This window comes from Colius striatus, chromosome 2 (genome assembly GCF_028858725.1).
Source record: "Colius striatus isolate bColStr4 chromosome 2, bColStr4.1.hap1, whole genome shotgun sequence".
NCBI classification, from domain to species: domain Eukaryota; kingdom Metazoa; phylum Chordata; class Aves; order Coliiformes; family Coliidae; genus Colius; species Colius striatus.
In genome coordinates, this window is record NC_084760.1 from 120,476,116 (window position 1) to 120,488,564 (window position 12,449).

The 12,449-nt window shown below is 39.9% G+C and overlaps 1 protein-coding gene across 15 annotated transcripts in view; it reads left to right on the forward strand.

Moving 5' to 3' along the window:
* The first annotated feature begins 9,591 nt into the window (after positions 1-9,591).
* The window catches only part of CCDC88A (coiled-coil domain containing 88A), a 77,956-nt gene continuing 75,098 nt past the window's right edge, over positions 9,592-12,449 (forward strand). For 14 of the 15 annotated variants that reach the window (XM_061989321.1, XM_061989322.1, XM_061989324.1 and 11 more), the window contains exons 1-3: positions 9,592-9,683; positions 10,277-10,642; positions 10,761-10,861. In XM_061989321.1, the coding sequence (XP_061845305.1) occupies positions 10,580-10,642; positions 10,761-10,861 (164 nt within the window). In that variant the 5' untranslated portion in view covers positions 9,592-9,683; positions 10,277-10,579. Of the gene's footprint in view, positions 9,684-10,173; positions 10,643-10,760; positions 10,862-12,449 lie in introns of those variants that run through there. The other variant, XM_061989309.1, reaches the window with a different exon arrangement.

A 12,449-nucleotide genomic window follows, 5' to 3' on the forward strand; every position in this document is an offset into this window, starting at 1 on the left:
GTTGGATACAGGTTTTTACAGAGATGCTTGGAAGCAACAAGGCTTGTTTGCACCCATATTAGCATAATCACTGAATCTTCAGGGTTGCAAGGGACTTTGAAAGACCTAGTCCAACCTCCTTGCCAGACCAGGAACATCTATAGAAGTAACATAAATGTATGCAACCTTCTGGGGCCCTATTTGTAGATGTTAGTACAATGTTTAGTTTACCTTGGAGCTAGCTGCACAGTCATCCTCAAGCTGTCTGTTCCTATGCTTATATAAAAGTAGATCCCCTCAAGGGGGCACCATTGGTTTAAGCACAATATAGAGTAGGTGCAGCTTCAGCTTGGTTTCCCTTTGTAGTATGCTGACCAAAAAAAAAAAAAAGGCTTAAGAAGCTCCTGAAATGACTTTCAAGTCACAGTTAAAATGAGCTAAAATAAGTGTTACATAAGGTAAAGGATCTTTGATTCTATAATTATGGTGTAAAGTAAATCTAGTTATATAATGTCTACAACCAGAATTTTTACTTTCACTTAAAATTGGATCATCCTAGGAATGAAGGCTTATTACTTGGAAGTTTGGTACTTACTTGACTTACCTGTTTCACTGTTTTTCTTTCTGCAGCTACTATTTTTTGTGTGTAAAAGCAGGGGGAAAATCAACTGTCACTGTGTGACATTGTGCATTTCCAGCCATTTCAGACTAGGATACAGAAATTGAGCAGATCCACAGTGATAGTGACAAGTGTAATATATCTGAGAATAATTTATTTAGTACTTTAGAGCAAGCTTCCTCCTTGGTGTCCATTTCCCATATCCATGGCAATTGAACTGCAATTTATTTCTCAACTTCTATGCTGTTAAGCTTCTTTTACTACCTCTTAACAGTTGGATTTCTCTTTGTTATCATTGTTATTTAGCACAGGGGTAATTATTAGCTCATGTGACAGACCTATGATATCTATCATAACAATGCCATCAAAAAACAGTCCAAGAAAAACTGGCATTAAGGAAAGAAAATTACATTAACCCCCCATTTTTGAAATCATTGTCTTGCTGCAAGAGCATCTAGTAGATAAAACTGAGCTATGTCTTGGGCCTTTGAGTGAGAAATTCCTTCGAAGAAACAAGCTTTGTATTCTTCACAAGAAGGATTAGCAGTTCCTAAATGCCTGACTAATTTCTAAAATGAAGTCTATGTTGCTATGAAGGAACCTACAGTTCATCCACTACTTCACTGTTACATGCTTCCATTTAACTGCATCGAGACAGGAGGACTAAAAGAATGAACTAGACAGAGCAAAAGCTCTGAGCTCAGAGCAGAACGGTTCTGAAGTCAATCAAGCTGAATCATTTGCAGGAGTGTCTTGTCTGTTCTGTGGGGAAGGATCAGCTTTAAAACACGTAAAAAGCCTTACAAGCTGGAGGCATATCAGTCATCTTTTTAACAGAACTGTGGGTGAATTGGGTAAAGCATCAAGGGTTCAGATGCCAATAATTTGAGTCAGAGGTTACTCGTTGGCTATTTCCACTATTAGTGCCCGTGCCCTCTGCAACAGCTTCTGCCTTTCTGCCAGCTGCTTCTGTTCTGCTGAGCTCCCCATGCATCACCCCAGAATGAAAGCTTCAGCTCCAGCAGAGATCTCATCAGAGTCAGAAGACCTCTTGACACTTACAGATAATGATTATTATTAGTGCCAACACCCTTTTTGGATGACTGTCAGCCTAAACTATAGCATAAAATTGGCTGTCCTCGTTTGTTAATTAATTTTGTTTGTAAAATACTCCTCTGAGGGAGAGGGAATAAATGTTACCATTAAGGACTTAAATAGGCTTTCAGATGAAATACCATAACCAGCTGCAGGTCAGCAACAAACCTTTCTTTGTTAAGGTGTTTTCCTTTTACAGAGATACAGACTTAACCAGCTGAATAATCTCATCTTTTTAAGGTAGGCTGTTAAGGTGGACTACTTCTGTGATCAAAAACATCCTATAGGTCATAGTAGCAGAAAGGAACGGTAAGGAATAAATTTGGGATGGATTGTTAGTTCAGTGTACCATTTCTGACAAACCCTGTGAAAATCACTGCAGTGTTCTCCTATTTGTGATTAGTAGTTACACATTTTTTTTGACCTTTTAACCAATATTTAAAATAAGCAAAAATAAAACCTTTGTGGCCTAAAGAAAAATTATCAAGCTGGAATCAAGACTGATATCTGTACAAGTTGGAGCTCTAATTTTATCCAGGTTATTGAAAAAATAAATGAAATCATTTCAGTAGATTGTTAATGAATATGAGCATTAAAAAAATCAGTAGTGTGTCAAATTGCTTCCTAAAATAGATTTAAAAGTGGCATCTCAGTATAAGCCTGGAATTACAGGGAAAAATTACTTACTTGCTAAACCATCCTTTGACCTTTAAGACACCAGCACACTATGCTACACCCTGAACTTAGGAGATGTCAGAATATTTGTTACAGAGCAGTATGCAAAAATCCTAAAGAATGTCAGTATGATATTATCTGTCACCTTAGGAAAAAAGACAGCATTTCTTAGGTATATAAAGCTGTCAAGAAGAATCCACACAAAGGAGGTATTTAAACACTGGGAAGGAATATACAGGAAACAGCTGTTGATACCAGTGGTTCAGAAAAGCCTAAATAAAATGACCAAATGCATCACTATAGGCTTTAGCAGAAAAAAATATCTGTCACAGAAAAATACTTGAACATTTTTTTAAACGGGTTAGATTTGTGTAAAAATAGCAGGGTAAAATGTCAGAAAACAAAAGAAAGGGAAATATCTAATGGGTTCAGATTTTGTTGGTGCATGATAGTGGTGACTATTTTTATTGCTTCCACTTAACATTTTTCTCTTTAGTATAACAGTAGCTATTACACTGTGATTGTACATGTAACAGGAACCCTGGAGTTCCTTCTCAAGATGATTTCTAATAGACTATGGAAAATAACCTGGGTATTGTCAGTCTACACCATTAGCTCATTCAGTAGATGTAATAGAAGTGAAGATGACATGAATGTGCCAGTAACTGTGTGCTACAGAAAACTGCGCTCGAGAGCTTACTGCAATTCACAAAACCTGCTTTGAATCAATGCTTTGGAATTTTGAGGTGCCTTTAACAAACCCCTATGGCATATTTTTCAGAGATGAGCAGGAATAGGTAAGAATTCCAATTTTGTGTTCATCTCACATTAAGCTGAAGCCACAATTAAACTGGTATCATGGTGAATTGAACTACCAAAAGCAAACAAAGAGGTCTTACAGTTTCCAGTGGTCTCTGAAAGAGGTGTGAATGAGTAGGCTGATCCCAGTTTTAGGTGGCTGATGATACACACTCTTGTGTAATCAGGATTGCTGTCTACTAAGTGTAATTACCATTTTTTATCCGGCATTCATTATTTCTTGTCACATTTCTTTTTTTCTATCAATTAGTTCAAGAGTTTAAAAATCAGTCTTTTTAATGTCATGATGTTAAAAATTACTTTTGCTTTCCTGCTCTACAAGCTTGTCAAAGGATTTTTCCCAAAGGCAAAATAGTGAATTCTTAACAGCTTTGAATTATTTTAATTGTATTTCCAATGCTTACTAATATTTCAGATGTTTACTAGTATTTCAGCTGTTTTCAGATGTAAATAATTTGACCAACAAGCAGGTAAATTCAGACATGAAAATTAGTAGATAATGCTCAGAACAAGAGTGGTTTGCACATAAATTTTAGTGATGTATATTATTCCTTCTTTTTGTTGGGATAACTAAGTCCATGTACACAAACTGAAGCCTCAGATGCAGACGCACTCCATCCAGATCATCACTTACTGACCATGGGAAGATCCTAAACACCATCTCCAGCTGGTGAGGAATGCCTCTCTAATGAGATATGCTAACATGAAAGGTGATGCAGGGCTCTATGTGAAATGGAAGCTAATAACCTCCGCTGAGCTGATAAATATGGGTTTCATGCTAGCATTGCCCAAACTACTGAGGTCAAGTGACATCAAGTCTACAAAAACGTGGATGAAAGTAGGGAGGCACCAGCAAGTGTCTGTGGCAAAGGATAAGGAGGCAATTACTAGTAACATGGTGCTGTGTGAAGCAAAGCAAATTTAGTGTCATAATAAAATGAAACCAAGGCAACTGGAGTTTGAAGAGGGAACAAAATCTTTCAGAGGGGATACAAAACCTCTTCTGTTTTGTTAAGCTGAAAGGCAAGAGCGCTCTACATGAGAGGGAAATGCTAGAGAAGAAAACAAGCTCAACATTTCTGTACATTAGGGATGCAAGATGGCATAGAGCTGTTGATACAATTACAGTGTCTTCTTGCTTTTATAGCCACCAATCTGCATATACACAGCTAGTTGTAATTGCTAACAGTTAGCAGAGTGGGCTGCACTTTGTTCTTGTCAGAGGAAATGCACAGTGTGCTCTTATGAACTGGGTCAGAAAGATGAGTTATAAGAAACACTACTCATACTGGCAGGAACTTGTTTGACAGAAGGCATGTCAGCAAGAGCTTTTGCTCAGTCTCACTCCACTGGCCACAGCAGAAGTTAGTACCAAAGCTATTGTCCTAAGTAACTGCTGTTCTTGCTGTCATGTTTAATGATTGCTTTAAAAAAGAGTCAATTTTCTTTTTTTATGCAGCAAATAACAAAAGGAAGTTCATAGACAACATCATTAGAGCCATGTAGTTCACATGTGAAAGTCAGGAACACAGATGCTTCATTGGTTAAGCAGGAAAATGATCTGAATTGTAACACAAAGTTCAATTTATTTTTTTATTGGAAGGCAGAATTTATCTGACATTCTCTTGGAAATCTAAGCCTATGGAAATATTTAGCAATGGCTATGAAATTTAGAAATCAAGATAAACACTTCATTGTTTATTTTTGATCACATCAGCTGATTTGCCACAGTAACATCCGTCCTGCCAATCCAACTGATTGAAAAGGAACAAAAAGCTGTAAGCACCTCCCTCTTCAGATGAATGGCAGCATTAAATATAATACTTTCACCAACTGTTTCACAGTTTAAGGACCCACTTAGATACTCATTTTCTTGAAGAACCAATGTGCAATTCAATAATATGGTAGGAGTTAGACCTTTGGCTCTAATGTTGCAGTTCTCCCCCTGTCAATATATTGCGCTGACTTCTCTTTGAGTTTAAGATGTAGTGCATTTAAAAACCATATAGTTAAGTACTTCAAGTTAGAACAGATTATAATTGAGTCATTGTTTCTTTTTAACAAGTTATTTTTGAAAGCCACTGCTAGATTTGTGTGAGTGTGCTAGATTGTAGTTTTAATTGTTTTTCTCTTGAAAGTGATGGATTCAATATCCACATGACTAAAAGGGAATCAAATTGAGATGAATATATTAGCTAGGCATGGCTGGAAAAGGTAGATATCTGTTGTTGCAACTAGCATTCTGCCTGACAGAAGAGGCTGATACATTTGCATTGCTGATGCAGAGAAATGTCCTGGATTGCAGACATCCATGCAGGATATTCCATGCATGCTGTCTCTATACTTATTTCTTGCTACTTGGTATAATTGAACATAAACTGAAAAGGTGTCTAGTATCTGTAAAATACTTTACATGGACAACTGCCACTTTCTGCAAACCCCTAGTGTTCTTAATTTTCCACCCAAAATGCTCTTATTCTGAGGTTACTTACAGTTCTCGCTCAGGAAGTTCCCTTAAAGTTGTTGGGGAATTTCGGTTGCATGAGAGCAGATGCAGTAGCAGGGAAGAAACATTCAAGAATTGGTGTGGAATTTCCACTTCATTATTCAGGTTACGGAGGGATTTCCCCTTCTTCCCACTCCTGTGGAACAAGATGTAACTTTTAGTCTACTGTATTTGTGAGACCTTTGGGAATTTCTAGCCATACTTAAAAAAAGTCCAAACCTCTCAGTGCCCTTACTCTTCCCTTTATTGTCCCCTCTATTGCCATAGCCTTGGTTTGGTAGGTAAACAGGTTTCTCTGGGAGGAAACACAGAACAAGGCAGGCAATTGTCCTTGTCATTAACTTGTAATTTTCACTAGCCACTGTCCTGTCAAGTCAGCCTGTAGCAAAATAGTTAGTTACAGTTTTGGTTGCACTTTCATAACCCTGCTGTGGATCCAGAGCATCCATACTTGGATCTCTTTCTGCCCTCTCTGAAGTTTCATCAGACCCTAGCAAGTCAGCAGTGCAGATCAGAAGGCAAATCTGCAGCAAAACCGTTCTGACACCTCTTTCCTTTGCTTACGTAGCAGAGGAAGAGAAAACCACTGCATCTTGTACCAGCTAAAGGTGGGTAGATTGTTTACACTCTTCTCCCTAAACAGTCTCCTCCCTTGGCTCACTGTGGGCAGGGCTGACCAAAATCTTTTGATAAACCCTGATGAGCTAAATGGGGCTGTATGCAGTTGTGCTTTCCTGCTGTCTGCAGCCTGAAGGCATCACTTTGTCTTCTAAGTAATGACTTTTCACTTCTTATTTTGCAACAACAGGCATAGGAACCGATGCCAGGAGAAGAACAAGTTCAAGTGAGATCATGAAGTAATGCTGCAATGTGCAGATCTGTGAACAATCATGCAGATTGTTTATAATTTTCATGTCTTCTCTGTAGGATCTTTGGTACCAAAGGAGATGCAATAACAATGAGATGGGGATGCTTCACTTGTACAACAAACACTCTAAATAACCAGGTAAATCTCCAAATCTTTTTTCAGAAGTAGTAGGCCACATGCTGTATTAAATTCTGATAAGTTTGTTCTAGAGGATGGAGATGTGAAAGAACAAGACTTTTTTCTGTGCATTTCTCCCAATTATTAAAAAGATAGGTTTTTAGTTCCTAAATATTCCTAAATATGCATTCCTAGAATAGTTAAAACTTCAGTTTAATGTTTCTGCCCTTTATGGTTCCAGTAAACATTGGAACTTTACTGGACACCTGACTAGACTGAGAATTCAAATGCTCCACCTTGGGGGTGAAGGAATGGAGGAAGGATCTCAGCCACCTCACAGTGAGACATAAGCAATCACCTGCCACCAGCCTTCTCTCTTTCTGAGTCAGTTAACTCAAGTTGCCAACTTCCTCGACTCATACTTTATTTCCATGATTTACCAGAATTAAGTGTAGTCATCAAACTTGCATTTAGGAGTCTCTCCAGGTAAAAAAGTGCTAAAACAATACAGCCAAATATATCACAAGCTACAGGTTCTAGTGATGTACCACTTGAAGTAGAACTGAGACTTTCAAATATTTCCTAAACCAATAGTCCTGAAAACTCCTGATAGCTACACTAAAAATGGAAACCTTCTGTATTTAGTTTGAGATCAGAAAAACACCTCGAAATACAAACATTTATTTTCACCTTTGAATTCATTTCAAGGGTGCACGTCAAACCAAGGGCTCAGCAACCAAAAGCAGACAGCTTCCTCTCCTATGGCAAGTTGTCTCACCTCTTAGATGGCTGCATTTTAAATAACTAGTTTACATCATTCTGCAGAAGTGAGTCAAGGAGAGTCAAAACTGTTCAGGCCTGTCTACACCACTGTGTACCACAACATCCTTACCATGTACAGTTGTCCTGGTAGTGCCTACATGACAAATACCAAAGAACAAGCTCTAGCTGCTCCAGTTTCTTCTGTTACTACATTGTAACAGCTACACTTTCAGCAGTTTGTTCTGATGTCTGTGTACACCAGAAAATGAGGTAAATATTCTTATGCTTGGTTTGACAAAGTGTAAGCTACAGAAACTGTAGCTTCTTCACAGGTTTTGAGGGCTTTTAGCCTAAAATTCAAACAAACCAAAACCAACACTAAACCTCATATGACTGTTTCTGGATACCTTTTCTGCTACTTTATCTTTTGCTAATCTCCAGTTCTAGTAAGGAACTGTAAATCATTTAAGATAAAGCAGGTTACAAAGCATTTCTTTGTGCAGTATTTATTCAGTTACTATTTTCAGTGTGCAGTATTTACTTAAAATATACCAGCCCTTCTGCAGGAACAGTGCCCAACAGCAATACTGAAAATGCATGCAAATTGGATGGTGTGGATGGAAGTAACATCTAAAACTGTTTAACCAAAGTCTTATATCTCAGTGTTACAAAATCTCAGTATAAATGTTTTTCAGGAACTCATGAGCCAGCTGGTGTTACTAACATGTGACCACTACATGGGCTAGCAACTTCTTCTAGCCAGTCTCCAATTCCTAGAGACTGTTTTATGCCATAGTCATTACTTCCTAATATAAAGCCCACAAGAAACAAACTGATGAGCCAAGGAAGTTCCACAGTATTACATTATCTACTGTGGGCAGATACAGGGATCTTAGTGGCTGGTTAGACAGGCTTTTATGAAAAAGCTGCTGTAGTGGCCTTTAAGGGCTAGTAGTCTATTGGCAGTTATTTCACCCATGGATCACCAGATTCTTATTCAGATCCAAGACTGCATATTTTTTGCTCTTTATTTCTTTTGTTTCACAGGAGTTCATTCTAAAGACTTGGTTTGGGAGGGAAAGATGTGGTTTTTTGCTCAAAATTTATAGTTGTGAGAATTAAAGACATTTAACTATGGAACTTTGTTTAAAAAAATCCCTGTAATACAAGTTACAGACTAATATTTCAAGGTCTGTAATTTATTTTTCTAGTCTTTTACTTATATATTCTCATTGGTTTTACATATGGGTAAAAGATTATGATTGGAATTCTTCCTAATCTTGGACCATTAGGACAAATGTTACATCCAGTATTTGGGTTTCAAAACCCTTCATGTTTAGCTGTTACTGCGATGCAATTCAAAAGGACTTAATTTCAGTCACTTTTATTGAGTTATTTTGTGGTGTTGGGTTTTTTTCTCCTGTGTGTAAAACTAAAGGCATCTGGAGAAATGCTGCTGCAATTAAATTTGCGTGGATGAGAATTTGGATTTAGTTTAAGTTGCTGTAAAATGGTTTGTCAATAAACTACATATGATCTATAAAGCAGATATGGTCCTGTCTGTTAATGCAGTTACTGGAGATTTGAAGCCCAAGTGGCAAGAGACAGCTTAAGGACAAGGTCTCAGGCAAACAAATTGCCTGTCATCATTTGCTTTTCTCTAACCAGGTCGCCCCTCTTTCCCTGCAAAATCTCTCCAGAAAGCTGGATTTTGTATTAACGGTGGGTGTGTTCAGATTTCACCTCCTCAGGAGAAAATCTACCCTCCGTCCCCGTCTCCCGAAAGGCGGGAGTGTACGTTTAGGATTAATCTCCCTCAGGGCGCCAGCAACTCCCCCTACTCTCCATTTTTCCCCTCCTTTCTTCCCTCATGGGTACCTTTTTCCTAGAGAGGGGAATCTAAGAGCATCTTCCTCGCTCGCCCTGCGTGTGCCAGGCCCCCTCCTCTGCTGCGGGCCAGAGGCCGCCGGTGCTCCCGGCTCGAGCCGCCTGAGGCGCCCCCTCCCGCGGCCGCCGCCGCAGCGCCCGGGCACGAGTCCTGCCGCGGTTCCCGCCCCTTTCGAACTGCGCCGCCATCCCCGAGCGCCGGGGAGGGGGAACAGGAAGGGACCCGGGCTGGCGGAGGGATAACCGGCTTCCGCACACACAGAGCGGAGCGGAGGGATCCATACGCTGGAACCGCCCGTGGCGGGGCGGGGAGGAGGGGGCGAGTGATGCGGCGCGGCCGGGCTGGCTGAGGCGAGGTGGCCGTTATTTGAGAGAAGGGGGTGGGAAGAGGAGCTGGTGCCCTGTGGGAGCCTGCGGCGAAGGGGTGGCGGGAGAGCGGCAGGCGAGCAGCTGGACCCGGGGTTTAGGGCTGGGGAGGGGGTCGGGGAGCTCCCGGAGGCGGCAAGGCGCCGGGGGGCTGAGGGGAGGCGACGAGGGGAGCGGCCAGCGCGGGGGAAGGGCGAGGTTGTGAGGCGAGGCGGCGTGTGCCGCTCATGTCCCCGTCTTGCGTCTTAGTTTAGTGGAAAAGGGAAGGGGTTAGAAAAGGGAAGCGATTTAAAATAGCCTCGCATCCCTGCCGAGGGCTGCTTCCCTCTCCGTGGGCTGCGTGTGCCATTGCAGGGGGCGGGCTGAGGGATTCTCTTGTGTGCAGCACCAGCCTGGGGGGCTTAGCTGTGAGTGGGGGTGGGGGTCTCAATCCCTCTTTGCCTCCCCTCGTCTGGATTTATTTTTTTGTGTGTGGGGAAGGGGCAGGATGAGCTTGCAGAGTTTTACTGGAACCTCTTCCTTTCTGAAGAGCTGCCGCTGCTGAAGCAGATTTTTCCTTCCTTTCTCTTTTTGTCTGATGCAGAATCCCAGTAGCTAGGCAGCCTCCCTCTTTTCTTTCCTTCCTTCCATGTAGGAAGGGAGAGACATCAATGGAAAGGCTGAAATACGTATAGATGGACTTTCAAATGCATTTTTTCTTGAAAGAGGACGATAAATCCCAGTTGCCGGTGCACTGACTTTTTTATTGCTGTTGCATTGCTTGGTAAAAATGGGGTTCGCTTACTCCAGCTAAATCCTCGGAGCATTTCAGAGTTGCTACAGTGGAGGACTTCTCCTGTTTTTTGCATCAGAGGACCTGCATTGATGTTAACCATCTTTTTGTAAAATGGAGAACGAAGTATTCACACCCCTTTTGGAGCAGTTCATGTCTAGCCCTCTTGTCACCTGGGTAAGCATTCATTTTACCTCACACGTTACTGATGTATTTGCTCGTTGTTTGAAGATAAACGCTTTGCAGCAGAGGATAAGATGGAGTTAGTGTCACGATTGTGATGGTTATGTTTTAGGTTAAGACGTTTGGACCGTTAGCTGGAGGAAATGGGACCAATCTGGATGAATATGTGGCGCTGGTGGATGGCGTGTTTCTGAACGAAGTCATGCTGCAAATGTAAGTGTATGCAAGTTGTGCCTTGGGTTCATTATTTTTTGCTGGGATCTCTCTTATATGCTTTGCTCCCTTATGAAAACTTTTTTTCCTTCTCCATATTGGCCATATTATATCTCTTTTGTACTTCGAGTAGTCATGTGGTCAGTTAAGAGGAGTCTTTGAAGCACAGCAGATACTCTTTACTGTTTAATGTCTGAGTGATGTATTTTCAGGGTGTATAGTGTAATACAGGCTGAATCATGATATATAGAACTTACTGGAAAATTGGATGACTCTAAATAGTTTCCCAGATTTCCACTGAGAAGCATAACGGTTCATTCTACTGTAAGTCATGCTCATAAACAAAATACTGAATAAACTTGCTCATCTAGTAAGAGTCTAATACATATCTTAGTTGACTTGACATACAAGAATTGTATGAGAGTCACATAATGTTGTTTACTGGGCAAACAGACATTACTTTAACTCTTCCTGCTTTATTTTTCACAGTTCCAAATTAGAGTAGGCAGCACTTGTGCAGTAAAGCTGATATTTTAATGGAAAGTATAGAATGTTTTAACGACAGAAGAAACATTTTCACATTGTTTTATAAACTGTTTATTGAAAACTCTGTTTGTTAGAAAAATGTCTTTATAACTAGAGTGACTTTCTGTTAATCATAGCTTTGACTGGAATGTTGCTGGCTCCTGTAGTGCTAGAGAGTAACACTTTTGTCAAGTGTCTAGTGATAATGAAAACACTACTAGTGGAAAAAATTTCTCCATGCCTTTTTTTTTCCTCGATATTTTAAGTCTTTACAGAAAAATGCTCTTTTGTTTGTATAGGTATGAAAAAAGTACAGGTTATGATTGGCTGAATAGATAGCTAGAGCGTGAGCAGCTTGTGTTGACAGCTGTTCCTCAGGAACATTGCTCAATGATGGGCCCTCTTTTACTCTGTTATGGTTTTAACTCATATTGAGTATTTTTAACGTTTTTACCATTGCTATTCAGCTTGTATAACTAATCTATGTGTATAACTAATCTATATTCATTTAAGTTTGAATTTGCATCCTTTTGAAACCACTGTTTTCTTTATTACCTACATTTGTGCAAATAAAATTCCTAGTATTTGCTTCTATACTTCTAATAGTGAGAAACTTGGTGGAGTTAAACTTGAAAAAAATAGAGAGTATTTCTGGCATATTTTAGTAAGAATTTTAAGTTACAAATTCACAGAAGCAACTATTTTAATGTTACAGTTTGGTTTTGGTTTTTTTTTTTTTCTTGGACTATGTATACATTAAGTAGCTTGTCAATTATGACCATGCATTTAACATGTAGAGCTTCTGTTTGGTAAAAATGTTTCACATGCAGAAGGCAAATTTCATACTCCAACTGGAACAAGGTGATTTTCAATAACATAGTAATGGAATGAAACTTTATCAGTAATTTCTTTGAGTCCTGAGAGTAGAAATTGATATCTGATACATATGCGGGGTACATGTATGTAAAATGGAAAACTGAGGAGAGGGAGCATTCCCATACTTGAGGCACTGTGTTGTGTGTTGAGCTTGGCTTTTGACTTTGTGTGTCTTTGACTCCATACA